A 25,967-nucleotide genomic window follows, 5' to 3' on the forward strand; every position below is an offset into this window, starting at 1 on the left:
TTCTTTTCTCTTGTTTCTTTCTGGATGTACACCCTAGGATGATGCCATCCTTCTTCACAGGCCATCTATTTCTGAATGTCCTTGTACTGTGCCTGCTAGATCTTATTATCCATACAATTGGAGCCTCTCTTATTCTCTGTCCTACCATCTCACAGGATTCAGGTATCTGAGTTGATGCTCTTCCAGCTTTTTCGTGATTGGTTGTCTCCATAATGTTGCAGTACTATGCAACTGTGCTTGTTGCATAGTGGTTTAATAGTTACCATTTTACTTAGCATCCCTCTACAGCCTAATATCAAGTCTGTCTTTTCTTCAGTCAGCCACGAACCTCATATACCAAGATTTTCCCGCACATTCTGCTTCCTAAGTTTATTCTTCTAATAAAAATTATTCTTATAATAAAAAACCACTATGAATTCTCTCACCTTCCAAGGGCTCTCAAAATAATATATGCAACATCTGTAGCCACATTCTCGTCATAGCTCAACCCTGAACCAATACACTCTTGTATAGGCTTATAATAGTGCCATCTAATTTGGCTGGTTTCTCACGGTATTTCTCATCACAAGATCATTTCACTCACGAGAATGAAGCATCTCATCTATTTTGGCTGACTCAAACTGCCATCTTCTAAAGTAGCTCTTGATTGTCCTAGATACTTCATGTTTGTCTTTGCTGCGTAACATAATAAGAAAAGTTAATGAAAGACTTTTCCTTAACCCGCTGCATCAGGCCAGTCATTACATTTTGAAAAAAAATAAAAGTAAATAAATAATAATAATAAAAAAGTTTTGACTAGAGATAGGCTAAGTTGTGATCCTTGATGTAAGAGGGGACTTGCTCACTGAACTGCCTCACAGTACTGCTGTGCTCCTCTAGTGCATGATGTCTGAATGCATACCTTCGGCAGACTGCACAACTAGTAACAAATTACATTAGAGGCTTTTCCATGTCCATGACATGTTAGATGCAATTTTTTTAGATTTTTAGGTCTCTCTCGAAATGTTCTAGCTACAAACATCTTACTAGTGAGTACTCGTGACTTGATGGGATTGTGGACAAAATAATTAAAAATGCCTGGGTGGCTGATGCAGGACTTAGCTTTATATTGCTGAGAAGCACTAATCCAAAAGAGGAGGAAAGGTGAATATTTGGTAGTTTGCAACACTTTCCCCATTTGGGAGGAGGCAAATTGCATTTTCAAGGCAAAAACATGAGTCCTCATCAGTGTGTAGAAGCCATGCCAGTCCCTCTCAGTCTTGATCTTTGTATGTTTACTCACGAGTGTCCTAGGGGTTAAGGAAACCCTGGAAGTGAGACACAACTTCTTTGGCATCCAGTTCCAAAGAATAAGTCAAGAGGAATACTCTGGGGAATGCAGCTAAAGCTACAGCTAACTTAAGATTCCCTAGGCAAGTTACACTTGACTTTTCTCCACTATATTGACTATAGAGCCTGATGTATCTGTTTGTTTGGGGATTTTTTACTTGAATAAACTTCCTAATGGGTAACATTAAAATCCACCCACTTTATTGTTTTGCTTCTTAATGGATTTCCTTTTTATTCTTGGTTTTCTGTACTTTTTTATAGAGTCACTCATGGACTTAAAGTTCAAAAAGAAGAAAACAAGTCTTGGTCATATAATGCCTGATTCTTTGTGAAGAGGCATGTGCTCCCTTTGGTCAGTACCCAATGACTTGTTGGTCAGACATCTGGGGAAAAATAAAATGTCTACTCACTATACTCTTTTTCACATCCTGCTTTTTTTATTTGCTGACATCAGTGACATCAGTGCTATTATTGCTACTTTGTCCGTCATAACGGGGGAAAGCAGATATAAACAGACTCACTGCCACAGCACACCGAGCAGCTTCTCATGGAAACCACTTATTTGTAAACTGCTCTTAACAGATTTTGAAACTGTTAGTTACATTAGATTGACATCTGAATTTCATAGTTTTCTCTGTAAGCGTTTTCTATGATCTGATCTGTATTAATAAGGCAGTACTTTTTCCGGGATCTGTTTTCAGCAAGGTTTTTGTATTTTTAGGCAGTGTTGCTGTCACAGATTTAGACACTGCCTCAGATTTACTTCAACCTCAGCTCTAGCCTGACCATAGTCTCATCAAGTTCTTAAGTTTTAAATAGAAAGCTACATTTAAATGTGGTAGGAAGCCAGACCTTCAGCAGTGTAAACTGAGGAGACTCCAGTGTTAAATTGGTTTATTCCAGCTTCAGATCAGGCGACAAATGTGACTTAAGATTTAAAGCAGTTGCAGTTCAAGAACATTAAGATTTACTTGGTTTTGGTTTTGGAAGTTGGAAAAGATAGTAAACTTAAACAAATCCCTCATGAAAGTTCACAAAATTTATTGGAGAATACCTTTGCTATGCTATTTTAAGCACAATTATAGATTTCCCTAACACAGATATAATACACTATCAAAATTCTCTATGGAAGAGAGATTTATAATTCTAAGTTGTAACTCTTACAAAGACTTTGTTGTTGTTGTTAATAACAATTGGTTTCAGCCATGTTAATTATCAGACACCTTGTTCGGAGATGTGATAGTGCTAGCTTCTTAGTGCTGCTATAATATTATTTTGTCGTTTGGGTATTTTATCATACAGTTGTACTCCTATGTTCTTTAGCCAAGTTCGTTCTTTTCAGTGAGGGGACTGATTTTCTGACCAGCAAGGCATAAGACAGAGAAATTGAACGGACTGACCTGTAGCCAGTAACTCAAATTTTGTACCTGGCAACGTAAGTAGTTTCTGTCTTGCATGTATAGAGATGACTCTTATCAAACTTGCTTATGTCCTATCATCCTTACCCTAAGCCCAAGGTCTGAGGTCCTTTCCTTTGAGGACCTCCACTCTCTACAAGTGAGGATGAAAACAACCTACTAGATGAGTTTTACTGAGCAGGGTAAGCTCCTCGGGAGACATCTCAGAGTGTCTGGACCCTATGCTCTTCAATGGCTTCTGTTGTCCTCTGGCAAGGCTTTTGGGACAGACAATAAATAACCAAACCCATATGGTTCTGCCGTTCAGAATGTCTTGCAGGAATGAGATGGTGCGAATCTTAAGCTTATGTGCTAAAGACAGAGCAGTTTTGTGGTTCTTGTGCAGCACTAATGAGGTGTGTCCCCTTTAATGAATCTGTTTACTTAGGCTTAGGAAGATAACTAGAATTTGGCCTGTTTTCTTATATTGAGGTTTTTTCTATCTTTGTTAGTGAACATATGCAAAACTTCCACTTACAAGAATAGGAGTCAATTGTATACTGTGGGGAAAAAATAGCAAACCCTAGATCAGGGGTCCTCAAACTACGGCCCACGGGCCGGATACGACCCCCCAGGGTCCTCAATCCAGCCCCCGGTATTTACAGACACACACACACACACCCTGCCAGGGGTTGGGGGGGAAACCAAGCAGCTGCAGATGGCTGCCTGCCACTGCATCCGCGCGCCGGCCCCCTGGTTAAAAAGTTTGAGAACCCCTGCCCTGGATAATAAGTCGGTTTTCCTACCCGTAGTAGCATATGGGATAGATCATGCATGTTCTTAGGCTCACATCATCTCCCATAGTAGAGTTATATACAATAATCTACAAGCAGTGCCCAGAAAAAATGGCCACGATATGATTCCATTTGAATATGCCTTTATATTTCAAGAGCTTCACTGCCCATCAACTTTAGATTCTCCATGGACTCAAACAGCCGTTTTCATTATCTGCACCAGCATCAGCCAGTAGTTACTTGCCATTCATAGAATCAGAAAACATGCAAACCTGAAGCACCTGAATGCAGGTTCACTGGCTGCTCTCTGGCTGAGTAGATGGAAAATAGGTAAACAGTTAACTTCAGGCTGAGTCATAACATCAATATATATAGATGATAAGCAGGGAAAGGAAATGACAGATGAAGAAAACAGATTCACAATCTGCACATGCTGTCTTGAAGTAATAAAACTTCAGGAGACCAAAATTCCAAGACTGAGAGGGGAAGGATGAAAAATTTTAAAGCCTGATGTACCTGTACAGATGCTAACACAGAGATGTTTAAGTTCAGCAGTAAAAGGCATTTACACTGAAGTAAAGATGGCATGGTGGTGCTTACACTGGACTGGAAATTAGTCTTAGATGGTAGCTGTACTCCTTTCATTGACTTCCTTGACACATCACTTAGTCTCTGTGGCTAAAAGCGTTAATTTGCTGGGAACAAATGGGAAAGAGGAAACAGGAGAGCAAATTCGTTGAAACACTCAAATGACAATTTGCAGAAATTACACTGTATTACTTATCCAAGTACAATGCTAACATCTCTCTGATTCCTGGGTCACTAGCCCAGGCGTCAGTTCAAAGGTCCATGTGAAGGACGTTAATAACACTTGCAGGGTCCCTAGCAGCTAGGTGTCCTTACACCAGCTTATACCAGCAAATCTGGTGTGAAATTTCCTATCATGGGAGGCCTCAGCAAAAGAAACATGAAGTGAAAAGAGAGATTCAAGGTAACAGTTCCCTAGAAGGATGAATCCATACAGTTATGAACGTGCTGTGTAGACTATTTCTATTATTAAATGAACTTCTTCTTTTTGAGGTCCAATTTTGTAAATCCTCCGTTCTGTTTTTAAAAGGTTTATGGGATACAAAAATATTTGTTACAGGTTTTCTAAGAAGTCTGCAGGATTTGTTTCTAAAGTAATTTTTACTGTTCCCCTTATTATCATATTAAGATATTTCTAAGAATACCTCACAAAATACAGGGTAACTCAAAGTACATTCTTTATACAGTATCTAGTAGTTTTGGTAAATTATCTAGTAGTTTTAGTAAAATAGGCTTGTATTTTTTAAAATATTATAAAAAGAAGGAACAGGCCATGTAGCTGGTTATGCTACAGTTTGGCAAGGGAAAGATAAATGTAAATGATAGGCCAGATGGAAAATCTTTTAGTTTATATACTGCTTTATTGAAGTTATTGCTGATGATTTAAATATGTTTTCTTGAACAAGAAAAAATTAAATTAACTAACAGTGCATGATCGTAACAATTTATTTGCAGGACATTTATAATTTCTTTCTTTTTTTGGAAATAATTAGATTAATTATGATCTTATATGTCAGAAGCTAAGTTTTAGTTAAATTGTTCTAAAATGTCAGTATTTCACAAATTTCACCAGTACAGTCATAATGCAAACTTCAAGACTTCTCAGTCTAGTAAAAGGATCAACTTCAGGTAATGCAAAAAATACAATGTATTTTAGAAAGCTAATAACATGCTGGAAATACCCCATCTTTTCAGCATTAACTGGAAGGGTACTTGCTACAATATTCCTGTTGTTTACATTATTTAAACTCGGGCATTTCTTAAATGACTGCTCTGCTTCTTTTATAATGAAATAAATGCATAAAAACGAACTGTTTAAAGATATAGTGACTTGCTATAACTCTGGAAAAGACAGACCAACCATTCATTTCTTCCACTCTTTAAAACATCGTTCTCTGCACAGGCACTCGTCAGAGCCTGAACTCAGTACGAACCCTTGAAGCTTCAGCCCCAAGCTCCATCACCTGCATGAAAGGAATGGATAGCGTGGGCCAGCCATTGGGAGGAACTTCTTTTTGCCAGCACTTCACAGACTTACTTTCTGGATTGCTAAATCTGTTCTCAGCTATTATATGGAAGTTGTTTAAGGACAGCAATGAAGGCAGAGCAGTCAAGTGTCATAGGAAAAGCTCTCATGGGAAGCTCTGCCTTTGAACGGATCTGATGAAAGGTGGTCAGAATGGATTGCTGTTTCCCACAGAGGTTTGTGTTACACAGCTTGAAGCAGCTGGAACTCAAATTATTATTAAGCAAAGCAGATCTCTGCTGCAACTCTTGCAGCAAGGTAGAAGTAGCACACTTTTTTTCCAAGGGCAGTGCTGTTTAAGGGATAGGAACTTCTAGCTGTTTCACTTTTCCCATGAAGTACTGGGAATGAAATGTATGTCTTGTGCTAGGTGCACAAGAGACCTTGCACTGCCTGGTTATGGAGATAGAGTTAAGGATGGATGTTAGCAGAGCAGCTGTAATGTGAATTTGTGGTTTCTTTACAGTATACAACTTTCTTAAGGGTACACAGCATAGTCATTTGTTTCTCTGACACAAAAAAAAGCACTCTAGTTAAGAAGCCTGAAGGATACTTAGTGGAAGTAGCATGTAGAGAGCACTGTACAACTAGTGCTTTGGCTTTGGGACTGAATTAGTAGTAAAATTCCAACATATTACATGGAATATAGGCAGATGATATTTTTCAGAGGTTTATGTTTCAACCAAATAAAGAATCTAGTCCCGATCCTTCTATGAGCTTGCTATGTGATCTTGGAAAAAATTGCTCAATTTCCTTTACCTAGGCATTACCACCTGTATAACAGAGATACCAGTATGACTTAAAAAATCAAATAAAATAATTAAGATCCTAACACAAAAAGTGCAATATACAAGTTGAAGACTGTAGTGTTCCTGGTAATGCAAAATTGACGGTCACTCAATTAATAGCTTAATTTTCTCTGAATTTTGCAATATTCCATTGTCAAATTAAAATAGGTTCTACAACAAAGAAATCAACACATCTAGGTCGAAGTCCTTAAAGAGTCACACATAAGTGCTCCCCAGAGCCTGAAACAGGTCTCATAAAAGACGGTGCAAATATACTGGAAAGACGTCACAGCACGAATTAACATGATGCAAACCTATGAATTAATCCTAGGAGTTGTCACTGTATGGTAGGACTTTTTGATTTCAGCGTCTCAAGTGTCAGATCTTCCTGGAGTAATGTTATTGAAATCTTTGTCTGTAGGGTGCTAGAAAGAATAACATTTTGGCTTAAAATGAACAGCATCCTTTTTGTTCATAAATAGATGAAGTTAGGGTACTACATACCACCTCAGCAGCAAAGACTGCATGGCACCTAGTGTATGTGAGTGCCTATGCATTTTCACAGTGACACATTGATGGACGTGTACTGGCATTTTCATGATTTAAGAGTCCTTGTACACACAAGAGAATGCTGGAAGTAAAACATCAGCTCGCCAAACTAATTTAGAAACACCTCTCTGATCTGTCACCATTCCTTCTTTTGAAAGTAATTATCTAAAAATATGTTAAAAGACAGTTGGAATAACAATAATAGATGGGACTCAAATTAATATTCACCTCATAATGTCCTAGAATTTTGCAAACCAGGGTTAGCGAATTACATAAATTACAATCCACCTGAGACACATGGCAGGTTTTATCCACTTGTTCAAGTGTTTCAGATGACATGAGCAGTGCTATTCTCATTTAGAGAAGAAACCCCATATATTCAACCCTAAGTGCCTGTGAAGGAGCCAAAGGGCATTTAAAGTTGCAACCAAGAAGCAGCTGAGGATTCCCTTTGGGCATAGGAATACTCCCAGGTGGTATAGCATGCTGGATTAGGAATGGTTAATACAGGGCATGAGCATGCCCAGGCACTCCAGGGTGTATCGCTCTTGTTGCACAGGTACAAGCCGATGACACAAGCTGTGCTCAGCAAATACAGCATGCTTGGAAAGTATCACATTTATTGTGCATGCTCTGTACCATGCATTTGCCTATGCATAATGCACCCTGAAAAGGCTGGTTTCATTGTGTCCTGATAGAGGGTTGATAGAGCACACGTACATGAAGTCTACAGTAAATCACAGTGGGCAGGCTTAGGATTTCCAGGTGTTTTGTGGCTCATTTGTAGGTACTGCAGGACATCTATAAGTACTGGGCAAATATTGAAAGTTCCCAGATTCTTACTGGATGAGAGAACACACACAGGGGAAGGGGAAGGAGCAGTGGCACAAGACTTTGGCTACTTTTCAGGCAGGAGAGGGGGCCAAAATGGCTGTACCAGACAGTTTATAAGGCATTTTTTTTCTACACTGAAGACTGCATTGCAATGTAGAGGTATTTAAACTAGCTACGGCAGTAATAGCAATCTACTTTGGATAACACAGGCTGTCTGCATTTGCAAGTAGTGCAGACTAACAGGAGTGGATCTGTAGAGCAAATAGTTGGTGCTGAGGACCTGAAATCTACATTGTTCCCATTTCATGTTGGATTTGTGTGTCTGCTTTAATTCAGATTAGCAGTTATTCAATCCCAGGACATGAATACCCATTTGTAGCTGCAGTCCACCAAGTCGGCTCCTGGAGAAATTCTTTGAGTTCTGTTCAAAATGGATCCAGTTTGCATAGTACAAGATCCCTCCACAATAAGAACAACAGCACAGTAAGGGGAGACAATCAGGAGGTTCAGAAGTGTACTCCTCATCTAGGCTAAAGCATTAATGTAGACATGTCCAGAGAGATCAGCATGAACTGATTTAGCTAGCCAAGTGGATGGATTTGTTGGTCTACTCGGATGTCCGTGCTGGCACAGCTGAACTGCTGGTGGTGTCCAAGCTGGCCAACTTGGTTGATGCCACGGTGCAGTGCAGCCAAGATCAAGAGTGATTTTAGCAACGTAAAGGGTCTGGAGAACAGGGAAAGACAAAGAAGTTTTAGAGCTCCTTTCTTACTGCATGCTGATACTGAATCTTGCTGACAAAAACTGATGTGCAAAAGCCTTTGCTGATACTTTCAAAAATAACCTTTGTCCTGGGTGTCTGCATTTTGAGTTATAAGGCAAGAGAATGTAAGGAAGGCAAAGTGAGAAACCATTTTTTAAGATTTTGGCACAAAGTCTTGCCCAACCCTGCACAGGAGGTCATAGGCAGAAACACACAACAGTCCTCTAAGAGGCAGTGATTCAGGATTTTTAAATTATGCAGAGGGAACTGGAGAAGCAAAAAGGATTTATACCTTTAGTAAAATAGGAATAGAATTTGCTCTTCACAGTAGCCAGGCATATATTACTGTTGTTGTCTGGGGAAAACCAGGCTTCAAAATTTGTAACTGAAACTGCTGAAGATTGCTCCAATTTACATTTTAAATTATGTTTTCTTTTTAATCATTGTATAAAACAGTTTATTTCTGGGAAAGCATACAAACCTATTTACATTTTTTGAATATTTGAAAAACTAAATATTGATGGAAGCAAATGTCCCAGGAAAGAAAACAATGCAGATACAGCTGAAATCAATAACATTATAGTAAGATCTCCACCTTCTGTAAGACACTAGTAAAAAATAAGTTATAATCAGAGAATAAATGTCACAGGCTCCCATCAGTAGTCTTTATGCAGGTGATACTAGAAGCAAATGCATCAACACTACGGACATGCAGCCATACAGGGAATGAGAAGTTAGTGCAGAAACATATTTGTCAATGCAGTATCTCCTCGGTTACGCTGATGCAGTGTGTGATACACCCTGCAGTAAAGAGCTCTGGAGTCTAGAAGATGGGTCAAATTTAGGGATAGGTTCTTGAGATGGGGGCAGAAGAGCTCACTGAAGTTACAAACATATGCTGACCACCATAATTGGCTAAAATATAGTTACAGTGTATGTTATTTACATACACAGCAAGCAAACTTCTATTGCTCTTTGTTGACATTTCTAAACATGTATTTGCTTGTTGATTGCTACTTTTTAAAGCAAATGTAAATGAATGTAGTGTTTGCATAAAAACTTGTAGATGTTTGCATGGAGATCTCCAAATGAACGTTTTGACTAACACAAAATTTGTGCCACTTCTTTTAATTCTCTATATATAGCTGTGCCTGAAATGTTCTGGCTTAGATGAGATTTCTCTGTGACTTACACAGAATGGCTGTATTAGCTTTTAAAAGCAATTTATTTTAGGTAGCCTTCAGATTTGTACAAAACACCATGACTCAGGATATTTGAAATAATCACTGTGATGAAATACTAGGCGATAGGAACACAGCCTTCTGCCCTGCAGATGAGTTCTGTCAAACAGGTAACAAATCCCAACCAGTTTAAATATCTCACAATCTTAAATATCCTGCCAAGGATCAAGAATAGGGAAGATGTGGGCAGCGTAACCGTGTGGCCCTAAAATACAGTATTACCACTTCCAGTAACAGGCACTGAGTTTGCAAGGCCTCAGGAGTGAGGCTTGTCAGGCTTGCTCTCTCCAAACTTTTCTTGACCTCCCCACAACTTTGTTTTACATGGTTTAGCCCTAAGAGCAGTTTTTCTAATTGCCCTTCTGTCTATGAGTAATTTGGTTTACTTCTGTTTGCCTCAGTGCAGACAAATGCAGACCTGGTGTGACTGAGAAGTGGTGGTGCAGGATGCAGGAAACCTGAGTGTGGCCTGGGATGATAAGAGGCGGAACACGAGCTTGGCACTGGTGACCCCACGGCTATAAACAACTCGCCGATAGTCAGGTACACAAATGCAGACCTAGAGCTGGACAAAACTGGATTTAGGGGTACCAAAATGAACTAATAAATAGTATCTAACAAACATAAAAGCCACCATGTGTAGTCAGTTTGGTTGTAATGGGGAGCTGCAGACCAGTGAAGAAAGAGCAAGAGGTAAAAACATGTTAGCAAATGTCTAAAACGACCCTTTGCAGATCCTAGAGGGGGGAAGAACAAGCTCTCAATGTGAACATCGTATTCCCTGCAGCAGCCAGCTCCAGCTGCTGACAGCTCACCATAACATCCCAAACCACCACCACCAGAATGAAACCACCGACTTTAGGACCAGGCAGAGGAGGGGAAAGGTGAGGACAGCATCAGGAAAAGGAGTAAAAACTGGGAAGTGTGTATAAGTTTTACCTCTAGTATTACTAATTCTGCATTTTTTTCTGCATACTTTTTTTCTTTTTCTGCTGCATATCTGCTCTAGTAGTAATTATAGTGATTATAATAGACTGCTAAGGTTCAGTTATACTAATTATAAATTCTTCTGTTTATATATATATATATGAGGTGTGTTTCCCCTTGGCATTTAAACAAGATTTTGAGTGTGACAATAGATACAGATATACACCAAAAAAGATACTTTCTAAATGAAAACATTTGGCATGAACTTCCAAATGGTCACCAAAAAAGAATATACCTTATATATGTATTTCTGTATTCAACAGTTCTGACAGATTATTGGACCTGAATATGAAAATAGCAAAATCACAGGAGACTATGTGCGGTTGAACATAGGTTTTCAGATTTTGTGGGCAAATTGAGAAAGGCACTTCAAATTTGTCCCTTGAAATCTAAAATAAAAACAGACCCAAAAAAACCTGTACTGCACTAGTCTCCTTTTTTGTTGTTCATCCAGAGAATTCTTTGTTTTCTCTTTGTCAGAAAATTTAATGTTTTGGCTGATGAATGTGAAATGTTTGGCATGTTATTACCAATAGATTGAATAAATACAGGGATTTTCCAGGGGTGAGGCAGGGAGTGTGTGCAGATTAGTAATATTTTCCTGTCAGTGAGCAAACATCACTGTGCAACTGGATCAGAGCAAGGATCACTTGTAACTATGCAATCTACTGAGTTTATTCAGTATTTTTAAATTTAAGGAAAAAATCAGAGTGATCATCCACATTTGTTTGATCTTCTCAGTAATTAAGATGAAGTTCACACTAGGCCATATATTGAGATTAGTTTACGCCATTAGCAGCTTTCATCTGCTTGCCTACAGTTTGTTTTACTGCATGCACAGATGAATATTGCCTCAGGGGGAAAATCTGCAGAAAATCCTCCACTCACTGATTTGTAGAATAAACTATTTGGATCTTAGTGCAAGTACTTTCAATGCACACACATAATTTTCTCGTGAATGGGATTTATGCGTGCACATCAAAAGAAGAAAATCCCTAAGGGCTCAGTCTAAACCAACAAGAGCAAAGAAACTCAGGAATCTCCCACCAGAGCATGCCCTGTTTCGCCTGCTTGATAATCACGCAGACTTCGAATGAAACCTGCGGCAGCCAGGCAAAACAGGACATGCATTACTAGCTTTATGGTTGTTCGTTTTTAAAGGATCAAAATTAATCCCTTAAGAACTTTTACTGTCTTCCTAATCAGAGCACATCACCCATGGGAGATAGCATTGGTGATAGCTAGATACACCTGAGGTAAAGGAACACTTGCCCCCACGTGCCTGTGCAGCTACAGCCTGGGTATCCTCCCAGCGATGCCTTTTAGCAGTTTTTTCCTAGATATGAAGGGCAAAGGCTGTGAAACACAAAAGAGGTGCCATGGAGGTGGCCTTAGCTCGGGCTGCGGTGCGTGTGCCTGGGTTTTGGCCCATTTTGGTGCTATTCCTGAGCGGCAGAGGCCTGACCTACAGGTCTGAACCAGTGGCTGAGCGGTGCGAGTCCCTGCTGGGGGTCTTTGCTTCTCGGGATGCTGCTGCTGGAGCAGGGGGTACGGGTGGCTGCGGGGGAGTCGTGGCTGCCAATGTTTAATAATGATAATAACATTAATAACAATAATAGCAATGATGATTATAATAACAGATATTATATGTTATTAATAATAGTAATAGGAATGGTAATAGTAATTGTAATAATAATAGTACTGATAATTAATAGTAATAATAGTAATAACAACAACAATAATAATAATAATAATAAAAATAATAATAATAATATAATAGTGAAAATAATAACAAGAACAACAAGAACAACAATAACACTCCCCTCCTCCAAAAAAACTTTGAAGGGGAATAGCAGCCAGAAACCCATGAGCATAAAGTCATGCGGGTGGGAGGCGCCGGCCCCGCCCCGGCCCCGCGCTGCACGGGGCGCCGGTGGGCGCGGGTGGGACCGGCGCGGTGCTGCGCGGGGCTGCGCGGGGCGGTGCTGCGCGGGGCGGAGCGGGGCGGGGCGGAGCGGGGCGCTGCGATGTGCAGGATGTCGTTCAAGGTGAGCCGGGCGTGGGGAGAGGGGCGGGGGGACGCGCGTTTGGCCTCCCGCTTTGTGCTCGCTGTGCCGGCAGCCCGCGAAATGCTCCGTCGTGTTCTTGGAGTTGGGGATCGATGTATTATTTTTTGTAGGAAAAACGAGGGCGGTTTAGGGCAGGAGGAAAGCAAAGAGAAGCATGCCTCCCTCTCGGGCTGTGGGGTGCCCCGGGTGCGCTGCGGTGGCAGCTGATGGAGCGGGTGCTTTCCCCAGCTGGCATCCCCCAAAGGATGGATGGATGGATGGATAGTGTTACATAAACCGGGAGCCTCCATGAAGCTTTACGCCGGCTTTAGGGTGGCCAGGCTCAGTGCTGTGGGTTTTGGTGCAGTCGGGAGCCTCCTCTCTCCACTTTTCTGATCATCCCTGCTGGTGCTGGTTGTGTAATAGTTAGGAGGCATCGTTTGTCCGTGCTCTCCGTTTCAGGCTGTGGTGGCAACTGAAGTCAGCCTGGTTCGTTCCCTTCTCTCCCTGCACTTCCTGTCACTTTTTGTACTTTTTTTGTCCAAACCCATGCAAGAGCAGTCATTTTTAAAAGATCGCCTGAATTTATTTTTTTTTTTTTGATCTAAGGACAGGATTAGTAAAATGAATTGGCAAGGAGAGCAGTGAGCAATTTGCTGATGCTAATATTTATGCTAGATGTACATCTTCCCAGTTATGCACTTTCTGGATGCTGTGCTTGCCCTTCTCTTATTGATCACCAGCTCTGTGCCAGCCCTTTGCTGTGTTGCTTGCATTGCATTGCTTTCTCTGATGGATTATTTCATTTACTTGCCTCTCAATCCTGTCAAGGAACTTCCCCTCCAGGAGTACTGGTGCTGGGGTGGCACCGTGTTGGTTCAATAGTGGTACAGCAGGTGGTTTCCACCTGCAGTTAAAGCCCCGATGTACCTAATGCCAGCTTTTCATCTCTGGGCTGTTGTAGAAGTATATAAGCAATCAAAATAAATAGCACAGCCAGAGTTTGAAATGATGCTTTAGAGATCATGATGAAGTAGAAGAAATTGTATCTTGAAAGTTGCCATTGCTGGAGCAAATGGCATAATGAAGCATGTAATTTTCACCGAAGCAGGGTACCTTTGCTCACAGTGCAGCTCAGCCTTACAATGGGTGGTGAAATCTCTGTGGACATCCCCTTTTTGGTCCTGCATTGGTCTCATACCCGCTTTTTTTTTTTTTTCCTTTTCCACTCACCCATCCCCACCCCCATTCTTAGTGTCTTCTGTCCCTCCATTCTGCCTCAGTGAGTTTTTTCCCACCTTCATCCCTTACAAGGATCCACCCTAATGGATGCTAACCCCACGTTCCTGGTGATGCCAGCCCCTTCTTTTTGCCCCCTTCTCCTTTTTTGGCCTCCTTGATTTTTTACCTTGTCCTTCAGGTCTTGTTTTCTGTTCTATTACTTTCAGCTCCTTTTTTGTGCCCTATTTCTTACTTTCTGTTCCCTCAAGTACTCCCCCTTCAAGGCAGCTCGCTCTGGAGAACTGCAGCCCCCACCTCCCTCTGCTTTCTCTCTCTTTTCCGTGTCTTTTTGCTTGGCGTTTTCTCTTTCACTCAGAAGACTGTGTACTTACCTTGGATTCCTACAGTCTCTGTTTGCCACTGTCTATTCATGTTTTCCATCTTATTATCCTACTTACCCATGAGGTAGCATTTATCTTTCTTTCTCACTGTCTATACACACAAATATCCTCTCTTATTCTACCAGCTTTTGCCTGTCCAACTTACATTTATATCTTGAACAGCCTTTCTATTTTACCAGGATCCTATATATGAGATATATTGCTATCTAATAAAGTCCTCTCTCTTTCCTTCTAAGTCCCACTAACATTTTCCATCATATCATGCTTGATCCTGATTTCCAGTTCTTTTTCTTAAACTTTTTACCCAATTCCTCCTTTCCATTAAGACTTACTTAGAAACAGAAAGTAAAGGGAATTTTCTTGCATTTTGACAGTGAAAGGAACAAGCTGTTAGGGTAGTGTTCCCTTTCTCCTCTCTTTCTCTTTGCCTATTGCCTCTTTCCTTTCATCTTCAAGATCGCTGTTTAAGAACTGCATTCTTGCACCTCAGCTTTTACCCCAGTGACCCACTTCTTCTCTGCAAACAGCTCGTCACAGGTAAAGCAGGGAGCAGGAGCTACTGACCACAGCATTTAACTGATACTTTCCCCCTCAATATTCCTAAGATGACACTCATAAATATGTTATCACGTTTTATTTTTTCTGCATTCCTGCATAGAAATGGTCTTGCCAGATTCGTAACATATATTTTCCTTTAGGCCATTTTTTAAGTAAGTATTTTTGCTTGGTGTGAATATAGTATGAATATAATGCCAGCTTTCCATCTTTGGGCACTTGTAAAAGTATATAAACAAATGAAATTAATAGCACAGCCAGAGTTTGAAATAATGCTTTAGAGATCTTGATGAAGTAGAGGAAATTGTATCCTGAAAGCTACTGATGCTGGAGCAAATGACATAATGAAACATGTCATTTTCACCACAGCTATTAGCTAATCACTTTTTCAAACATTTATTACGTTCTGTTCCCAGACTATCAATGCTGAGGATCAATTGTTTACTTTAAGGAGGCTTTAGGAGCAGGCTAGCTTTATAATAAGAATTACATTAAAATTATATGCAGTTAATCTCTTGAAATTGCACGTTACCTCTCCCTAAGAAGTATCTGATGAGAGAGGTTTGAGTTCATAACTGAACAACAGCAGTCAAGGCTTATGTCACATCCTGTGGTTTAAAACTCACTTATCGCTCAAAAATTGTTCAGTTAATCAAATTATTACTCCTAAAATAGCATCTTACATTTTGCCTACCAGTGATGTCAGCATTGCTGATATCACCTGAAAATGAAGAGCACAGATGTGTAAATTCTAGGTTTGAAAGCAGAAGAGAAATTGCCACGTGGTACTCCTTGGGGCTGTCCTTGTAGGGTGCGCAGGTCATTTGAATGATTTTGCCCATTCCATTCATCTTAGCAAGTAAAATAGCTCAGATCTGTGTTTGCTTTTTTAATCTAATCACTACGTGGTTGGTGGTCTGAGTGTGCTGTATACTGTACTTTCATACAAGGAATTCCCAGCGATGCAGGGGCACAAGGGGAAAGTGCCAGCACTGACAGTAGTCATTCCAGATTGGGTAAAAAGCACCACTGGGAAAAATCTGATTTCATGGCTTTGATGCAGTGGAGCATTCTGCCATTCCTTGGGTCTGATCCAAGGTATGAGGACAAATTTGCTGGAGGGTTACTGTAGGAATTACGGGGGGGGGCCGGGGGGGGGGGGGGGAGGGGAAGAGATAGGAATTTATGACTGGTAAAGCTAAAGACTTTGGACTTCTACTTCCAGACTAGAGTAACACCAGCAACTTAGTTCTCTCCTCATGTAAATTGATGAAAGCGTGTAAAGAGTTCCTGAATATTGATTCTACTTCCTGCCTACCTGATCAATAAAGCTGTTGCCTGATAGACATAATAAAATGCAGTCACATTGCTACTGTACCCTTGTAGTGAAAACTGGGCTAAATGAAATAAATCTTTCCCTGTATGAATATATTGCCGTACCCCAAAGCTTTCTAAAACTTTAAGGGAGAGAGTGAGACAATAAAAGGTAAGGAATTTGATTTCCCATTCTGTAACATCTAAATATAATTCTTTGGCAATAGCTTGCCACAGAATATCATAATAATAAAGACAATAAGACAATGTTCCTAACTACCAGCTCTAAAAATAAACATCTGCCTAATAAATCACGGCAAAAAGGGCAACGTGGGCCACTGTGTGTTTTGGTCAATTGTTTGCTTTTACATAAAATTTTCGCGGTTGTAAGCGTAAAGATAGGAAAACTCTACTGCATTGCCTGCAAGAAGGGTATAAACTGCTAGCTTGACTTTGATCAACATTATCTGCAGATTCATCGGGTGAAATGTATTAGCTGTAAAAGGAAGATCAAAATTTTAGCTTATTGTGCTTGCTAAAATTTTCAGACTCCTGCCCCTATGTGTGCTGGTACGAGAAATACCACTACCAGTTTATTATAATTATAAGGAGGTGCCTTATAATTTATTGACTGGTTGAAACTTCTCTCGTCTCTAACAGCTGCCAGTTTTCCAACCTAAGAATACTAAAAATGCAACCCATGGAAAGTGCTCAGTGCAACAGATCTGCGAGAGATTCGTACAGGATTGATCTTGTGTCTGCTGGTTTCTGCGAAGTTTATTACCTGCACGTCTGTCAAGGAAATAATTTAGATTCTGCTCTATGTGTGCATTTTAAGTATCAACCATAAAAACATTCAGTCCTGGTTTTCTATCACAAGTGTGCATTGACATTTAAAGACAGAGAAGTGTATACTACATTTTCTGAAGTGGAATGATTGACTTTTACATCCACTCTGCAGTCTTTGGGTTATCCTGAAGGCAGGATTCACCAGAGAGCAAGGCCCCCGGGTGTTTTTGACACTGTTTTGTGTCTATACAGATGACTATAAGTGAAACAAGGCTTTGCTGAACTGTTGGTGGGTTTGGACCTTATTAAAAAATCAATGGCATGAGCCTGCTCTAGGATACGTACCGTTGCCATCACAGTGTTGTTTCCCCTCTGCACTTACCCATCACGGTGCTTACCTGGCAGGGCAGCATCCTGGCAGCTGCCTGCATGGACTGCGTAAGGAGTCAGTAGCAAAGTCCGCATCTTTTTCTGCTGTCCTCCTCCTATGCTGGGGCAGTGATAATTTGCTCCTACCTAGGAGAAGTCACACGGTGGCATTGTTTCTAGGACTAAGAAAGCCTCAAGAGAGTATTATATTACTACCAATTTGTTTAACAGTGGCCTGTGTTATCTAGATTTCAGAGTTTCCTAATTTTGCCTTACATATTGCCTTGCATACCTAGTAAATGAATCTGTAAGTCTATAGACAGCAAGATTTTAACCTTTTTTTCCTAGCATCACCCAGGAGATATCTTATATGCCCACAGTTACAGGGTGTTAATTTCATGGAGGAGGCAGACCAAACAGTATGGGAGATGCGTGAGGAATACTTTTCCTGTATTGGGACTTCATATGCAGAAAAGGAGGAGATGGCAGAGAGCTAACCTGAAACCCAGGAGGATGTCCTGCAGCAGGATATGTCAGCAGGATGATTCAGCCTCTCTAACTGTGCCCAGCCCCACTACAGAATCAGACATTAGAGGTACCAGTCAGCACGTTGTTTTTTGTGATGTTTCCCTGTGGATCCGGACTGGCATCGTCGTCTCTTGTTGCAGAGCAAGCTAAGAGACATAGGCTGCCACGGACACAGGCAAGACCTGAAACAACAAGAGGTAGCACAGGAAGACTGATCTCTTTAATTGCACAAAGAAATTAAATTAGCTTCCCTTCCATGCTCTGGTTTTGAAAGAACAGCACTCTAAGCTGAAACTTGCCTGGCTTGAATGCAGAATTTGCATGTATGTGTTTGTGCAAGATATCTTCCAAAGTATTTTAATTCTGCTTTTTTTTCCCCCACCAGAAGGAAACACCTCTTGCCAATGCTGCATTCTGGGCTGCGAGAAAAGGAAACCTGGCTCTCCTCCAGCTGCTGCTGAACAGTGGGCGAGTAGATGTGGACTGCAAAGACAGCGTATGCACACAATGCACCTACACCCACGGCACTGATTTTACATCACTTTCCATAGACCACTGTGCACAGGGTGTGGCAGGGATCTAACATGAGACATTTGAGGGTCTTATGGCACTTAGGGATGATTTAAAACCTTCTCTTGTCAGAAAGCAAGTTTGAAACTCAAGGTAAAATAGAGTGATGATTTACATCAGTGGCAAGGGGTTAGGAATTTGCCAGCACTCAAAAATGTGTATTAGTTATTTGTGGTGCTGACATTAAAAACACTGATCCTAGCACCTCGGGCTTCTCTTTGCAAGGAAATGTCATTGTAGTAATAGATCACGGTGCAGAGACGACTCAACCAAGCCCAGGTAGCAATGATTCTGTCAGCTAGCAGAGCTCCTCATAATTACAAGAACTGCTGGCCTCCTAACTTCTTCTTCCCCCACCCCACTGTCTCCTGGACTTGGCACTAACTTGAAGGCACAGTAAGCTTGCCAAGCAAAGAGGAGTGCTAACATGACAGTTAGATTCCATGGGGATTCCTTACTGTAATTGGCACGGGTTGAAATTAGTTTTGAGATTAGAAATGGGTTGAAAACACAGATAATGGGGATGTCTTCCTATTCTGCTACAGCATATGGAGAGATATTTGATAGTACTAAGCTGTGGCAAATAGGAGGGGAAAACTGAGGTCAAGAAGTTCCCAGGTTTTTGTTTGGCATTGGAACTGACTTACTAGGAGTTGTACAGGCCAGCCTGAAACATGGACCAGCCACAGTTTCTCTCAGTTTGAATACCTTCAAAGTGCAAGAGCCCATTGACTTTAACCTATCTTTTAATTTTCATTTCATTTTTGCCCTGTAGGCAAGTATGTGTTCTGCAGTACTTCTGGAGCTGCTGCTATGACTGTTATTCTGACAGGGAGGGAGGGATGTTCAGATGGGGGCATGAAGGACAGAGATCAGAGTAAAGAAATACGGTCCACTATTGCTTGTTTTTTCTCAAAAGAAGGCTAACTGTGGTCAAGAATTAATGCAATGCACTGTAAAATATCCTGACTTATTAATTATATCAAGCACACAGATTTTCTAGACTACAATATTTTCATACGATTAAGGCTGCATGCTTCTTTTTTGCAATGTCACACATTCCTTCTTTAATTTGAACTGGTGTGTGTGTGAATGTTTTAGAAGGATGGGTTTCATCTTTATGCATGTGGTTTCCGTGTATTGTCCGTACACCTGTCTTACTTGGTTTGCTGGAGCAGTGACCTTATGGTGTACTGAGGAAACTTGAATGCATGGTTCTAGTATGGAAAGTTCTTTCACATAATGTGAAGAGTCACAGAGTGAGTTTACTCTTGTTATTTGGATAGGGAATTAGTATTCAAATCACCCAGACCTTACTCCTGACTATGACTCAGAATTAAATGACTCAGCTAAGTCACTCAGCTCCTGTGTTTAAAGTTATTCTTCTGAAAATGATGCAAAGATCCTTGGGATTCTGTGATAAAAATGCTGTGTATAAATGCAAACCAATCTTGTTATTCTTGCGGTACTTATTTTGGGACAATAAGGTGAAGTCATTGCATACCCATTTATTGAATGGTCAGGCCTTAGCAATGCAGGCAAGTCTGTAACTTTTTACTTTATAACTGCTCATTTTCAAAGTATTCTTGATAGTAAGTTTTAAATTATAGCAAGTTTTTCAGTGATTATAAGCTTCCTTCAGCTTTTCAAAATAGGTGTTCTCTTCCAGATAGCCTGATTTGTTGCTAGAGGTGTCTGTTGAAGGTACTGACTTGTTTTTCCTTACTCCCAGCTTGGCACAACAGCTCTGATGGTGGCATCTTACTATGGCCACATAGATTGTGTACGGGAACTGGTGTTGCAAGGAGCAGATATCAATCTGCAGAGAGAGGTAGGAGAAGTTCTGCATTCAAACAGGGATGGATTAAGTGGTTTATTACAAATAATAAAAGATTGTGCTGTTTTTTGCCAGTTGCTTCTTTGTCATTTGCTGTGCAGTACTTGTGTAAACAGGGTCTGTTCTGAGGACATCAAGGAACTGGATGTCTGGAGATTATAATAGAAAAGGAGATGCCAGAGGTACGCTTATAAGTAATTCATCAAATATTTCCAGTACACCTGGTTGGTGAGGGGCAGTCATATCTAAGGTTTAACCCTCCAGGGTTACACCATTTATGCAGCTGCAGTTTACTTATTAGCACAGTAATTTACAGCTCTCTGGATGGGATAAATGATAAGGAGGAGTCCTTTGCCTTTTGATTTGCAAGGTCTGGTCATTAAAATGGAGTGGATGCCATTGCTAGACCAGGGATTATTATGCCATGGAGTTTCTGCCTCCTAGTGTGAGCCAGTTCATCTCAACAATCACACACCTTAACCACCTGTACCCTTCCCTGCATCTCTGCTTTGCATTCAGGGCATCTCTCACACCGTGACATGCTTGCTTGTGGAAGGAGTATCAGCAGCAGGTTTTGGGAAAGTTCCTTCCCCTCATACTCCACCCAAATGGTTGTAAGGAGTACCTGCAGCCACTCTGGTCTGTGTGCTGGCTACACAGAGGGCAGAATTGCTCCAGGACAGTGACAGTTGTACTGGTCTTCAGAGCAGAGCAGTTTCAGGAGGCTATGCAGTAACACAGGATGGCAGCAGGCAGTACAGGACAGCTGTATGCTTGTTACTTTAACAATACAAGCCAATGTTTCTCATCCTTGGTTACCTGGAACTCAGGCATTAATCTCATGCTGACATCTGCAAGTTACTGAGTCAGTGAATGCCATGTTCGATGATATAAGTGTCTTTGCACTTACTGGTCTAAACTTGCTCTAACCATGATTGTCAGTGTCTTTCAATGGGGTCCTGTTCCAACAAAACGTGCATTTAAACATGTCCCTTCCCTTAGGTAAATATTGCTCGAAAAGCAGCAGCAAAAGGAAATGTTGAGAACAGTTTTATGGAGCTGCTCTTGAGTATCACTCAGGACATACTGATTCAGCAAGCCAACAAAAAAAGAAAGACTGAAATCATCCAAAATCACTCTGTTGCAGACAGGAAGCAAAGCAGATAAGTTTAAGCCCTAAAGACCAATGGCATTGTTCTGAAACTAAATCCACATACTCAAACCATTGCTTTCATTCTTTGAAGTTGTTGTGAAGGTTGAGGAAGTGAGAGCCCCATAAATGTTTCTGGGAGAGGGGGTTTTGAAATGGCCTCACGGTGCTGCATGATATTGTAAAGGCTTTTGGCACTGGAGTGAATTTAATGTGTAGACCCCCTTTCCTACACTTTTTATATGGGATGAGAGATCAAGAAAGCCTGCTTGTTGTCTTTTTCCCCTTCCCTTCCCTTCCCTTCCCTTCCCTTCCCTTCCCTTCCCTTCCCTTCCCTTCCCTTCCCTTCCCTTCCCTTCCCTTCCCTTCCCTTCCCTTCCCTTCCCTTCCCTTCCCTTCCCTTCCCTTCCCTTCCCTTCCCTTCCCTTCCCTTCCCTTCCCTTCCCTTCCCTTCCCTTCCCTTCCCTTCCCTTCCCATTTTCCTTCTGTCCAGCCTTTAGAAGCTTAGACATTCATTTTTTGGGTCCTGATTTACTCACATGTTAATGACAGTATTTTATACAACTAGTATAAAATGTGAGATTTCAGTTCTTCGGTGAGGTCACAGAAAAGCCCGAGTTGCAGGGCTGGTCATGGTTGCAGGGATTGGCTGGATGGGGAGATACTGCTGCAAGAGATGAGGATGAGACTACACCAACGACAGTCACATTTTGTCAGTGGAGAGCCAAGCCAGCTGGAACTCTGCTGTACTAAATAACCACCTCCCTGGTCTTTCCACACCCTGATCCAAAATGATCGCATGCTCCTATTTCTCTCAGGTTGTAGTAGCAGATGGAGTAGGGGTTGGTTTCAAATTGGCTGTTCCTCTGTTGTGCAAGACTGTTCTTTTCTTGCTCTGGGCTTGCTTTCCCTATCTGGTGGCTGGCTAGAAGTGAGTGAATCCTAAGAGATGTGTATTAGAAACTCTGTGCAGAAGCCCCTTGTGAAACTTGGATTTTACTCAAATGTATGATGCTGAACAGATTTCTTGGTATAATGGGAAGAAAACTGACCCGAGGTACCAGGTGTCCTCTGCGGTCCTCAAAACCGTCATGTCTTTTCAGCTGATATTCAAATGATTATGCTCAATACTTTTTCATTTGAAATGTGTATACTTCAGTCAACTGTGTTATGTGTTTGGGGTTTTTTTTAATCCATTTTTTCATTACAGTCAGGTGCAACTTCTCTGTTCTTTGCTGCACAGCAAGGCCACAACGATGTAGTGAAGTTTCTATTTGAATTTGGAGCCTCCACTGAATTTAAGAATAAAGTAAGATGATGGGTCTGGTTTTGCATGCTGATACATTCTGAAAATCAAGGCTATCTCTTCCTATTCACATGAAACATGACATGGCAGCAGGAAGATGATAAAAGAATCTCCTCGCTTGAACGTTTTCTGAGTAATATCAGTAATGTTATATATTGTAAAAATATTAACTTGTGACTAGCTTTTACTACTAAACTTAATGGCATAACTTGATCAAAGTTCATTCCCTTGATAGTGATACCAGTCTTTCTTCTTAAACCATCCTCCGACATAAGAACAAAGGGTCTTTTTGTACATGTTAGGTAGGAACCCATTTTAGGTGTGTTTGTACTTCACTTGCATAGACTGAAATTTTTGCCTACATTAGGATGTCTTTGCATACCACCATAAGATACATAGAGTACAATGGCTTCAGTCCTCCCCAAATTCCCCTTTACCCATCTGTGACAAGAAGGTGAAATGCATGTCAGAGCTTCTGTATCTTTGTTCAGACAGGTCCTTTTTCAAAATCTTCTTAGAATAGCCAAAAGCACAAACAGCAGAGCCTTGGTCCGGTTCATCACCCCTTATGGGGCAAACAGCATCAAGAACAGCAATTCGTCACTTACAGCAGTATATTGACTCCATTTCTTTGCCCAAGGCAGTACTAGCACCTCTACCTTCAGCAAACAGAACCAAAAGCAGTATATATCCATTAAATATTCTTGTCCTTGACATGCTGGCCATATTCTGGAGCATTCCCATAATCTGGGGAGGACACTTGCCAGTCACTTACCCTGGGAGCGATAGTGATGTATTTGAAGAAGGAATAGTTCTTTACCACACAGTAACCATTTTTTGAAGATGTTATATAGTCTGTGATTCAAATGATTTCCTCAACTCTTACCTGCTTTCCAGAGTTCCTGGAAATATAGGCTTTAAATGCTAAGGGAATTGACAGAACATCAGAGACTCAACTCCTGATGCTCCTGGGACTAAAAATGCTGAGGTTTTGTGGCCAGAGTCAACACATGCCCATACAGTAGGATTCGGGTACCCCACGGAGCTATGCTTGTGGTAAGCAATTCTGACCACAGCAGCAATCAGTAAATTCAAAAATATGAATGAAATTGTGGCTGTTTAACACAACATGAAGTGCAGCCGTGGAACCTGGCAACACAGGAGGTTGCAATGTTAAATACAACAGCTGGATTTTAAAGTGCTGAATAATCTCATGTAGGACAGAGTTATTGGGAGAAGCTGCACGTTAAAATAAGGGTTGCTTCTCAGCCTTTTGTTTCAGGGTATAGGTGAGAGCAAGATTCAGAAGGATTATCTTCTCTTGCATTCAGCGAGTGAACTTACACTGTCCTTTGAGTCATCTGGTCTATAAAAAGGCCCCAAAGCCATGCTGAAGGAGGAGAGGTGTCCCAGGCGTAGGAAGAGCTCAGCAGGCAATTGGGCAAGTGTTTTTGCAGAGGGAAGGAAAGCGGTGAATGGAGGAAACTTGGTGAGGAGGGAAGACAGAGCCTGAGTACCTTATTCTGTCTAGGGGAGCAAGTATGTTTTCACCAAACCTTTCCACAGCCTGAGAACCAGGAGTTTGTGAAGAGGCCAAGACTTGGCCCAGAAGGTGAACCAATCCAAGAAGGCTTGAAATTGTCTGATCCTTCATGACAATATATGATCCTTTATCAAGCATGCAAAATATCTTGATGTGAGTCATTAGGGCAGATAAAAGGGAGTAAAGATCTAAATGATAAGAAAATACTTCTTTATTCAGCCACTCCTGATGGCTCCCGTCTTTGGACAAATGCAGGTTTGGGGACTACTATTGCTCACCTTGAAACTTTGCTCCCAGTCCTCATACTCCTGTCTGCCTCTTCCTCTGAATTTAAACCTGCCTTGGCCCATGTGCTAGTCCTAAGTATATTTTAAGCTGCAGGTTGCTCTTCCTCTCCAGGCCAGTTTTCTGCCACTTCCAGTTGAGATGGCCATCCAACAACACCAACTCACAAGGGACATAGCATGAAAAACCGATACATAGTGTGTATGTGAGGCTCTTTTCCAGTAGCATCAAATATCCCTGTCCAAGAACTCCCTCCTTTTCATCACATCTTCAGGAGGTGCATCAGCCGCTTCAGCACTCATAGTACGACACAAGCTATAGAGCCTGAAAAGGCTCCTGGAATCTGAACAAAGGATTGTTGCGTTAAAATTAATCTGTGCAAGATCCAAGTGACACTGGTTTAATAAGTTGAAGTTCGCTTTCAAGCCCATGTCCTCTTTGCTGAAAAGGCCTGCTCTCTCCGAACAGGAGTATGAGGGCTTTTCTAGATTCATCATCAATGTTGGGATCTATCCTGGAACTTGCCGCGTTCATTCTTTCATTCCTTGCATGGGGACTGCAGCTTTTCTTCTGAAACAAGGATATAGACACAGGAGTCCAAGTGCTTACAGCTTCCAGACTGGGATTTGGTAACCTCCTGAAGTTTTAGACTCAGGCTAGGTGGGAAACTAACTTGTACTTGGTGCAGCAGTGTGTGCCTGAGTAGGAGGCACCACTGAGAACTTACTGCATTGACAGCATGCATCTTCCATTGGCCTTCTAGTATGTTTTTGTATCAGTTCAATTTTCTGATTTAATGATGTGGCTTTCATAGCTCGGAATTATTCCATCAAACCACCATTCTGGTAACAGGGGACTAAGATAGCAGGCTCCTCCACCTCCCCCAAACCCCAGAAACAATATAGTTGACAAATACGCCCTTTCAGGTCAGAAATAAGGCACTTTCCAATTAAGGCACTCAGCTGGGAGCAATGCTGGAAAAGATATGGCTGATCCTGTCTGTTTTTAAAGGGCACTGCAAAATTAATCAATTGGCAAAACACTTTCTATTATAAATGAAGACATGGCAAATAGAATGTGTCCTAGGAAACAGAGACTTTAAAACAAGGAAATGAAAAGCACAACATCTTCTTTTTCCTGTAAATTGTAATTACTACATTTGTTACTTATATATGAAAATGCTGGAGAACTATTTTAATATAGGCACTCAATTGTTGTTACCCCTTATTAGAGTTGATATACACTATAGCAGTCAA

The 25,967-nt window shown here is 41.1% G+C and overlaps 1 protein-coding gene across 11 annotated transcripts in view; it reads left to right on the plus strand.

The window, feature by feature from the left end:
* Positions 1-25,967, plus strand: part of ANKRD29 (ankyrin repeat domain 29) — a 57,231-nt gene that overhangs the window by 4,425 nt on the left and 26,839 nt on the right. For 4 of the 11 annotated variants that reach the window (XM_080380615.1, XM_080380617.1, XM_080380607.1 and 1 more), the window contains exons 3-6: positions 1,591-12,843; positions 18,406-18,516; positions 20,323-20,421; positions 22,788-22,886. In XM_080380615.1, coding sequence (XP_080236741.1) covers positions 12,676-12,843; positions 18,406-18,516; positions 20,323-20,421; positions 22,788-22,886 — 477 coding nt within the window. In that variant the 5' untranslated portion in view covers positions 1,591-12,675. Of the gene's footprint in view, positions 1-1,590; positions 12,844-17,872; positions 18,088-18,405; positions 18,517-20,322; positions 20,422-22,787; positions 22,887-25,967 lie in introns of all 11 variants that reach the window. The other 7 variants (XM_080380611.1, XM_080380609.1, XM_080380610.1 and 4 more) reach the window with 7 other exon arrangements.

This window comes from Falco punctatus (assembly GCF_963210335.1).
Source record: "Falco punctatus genome assembly, chromosome: 3".
NCBI classification, from domain to species: Eukaryota; Metazoa; Chordata; class Aves; order Falconiformes; family Falconidae; genus Falco; species Falco punctatus.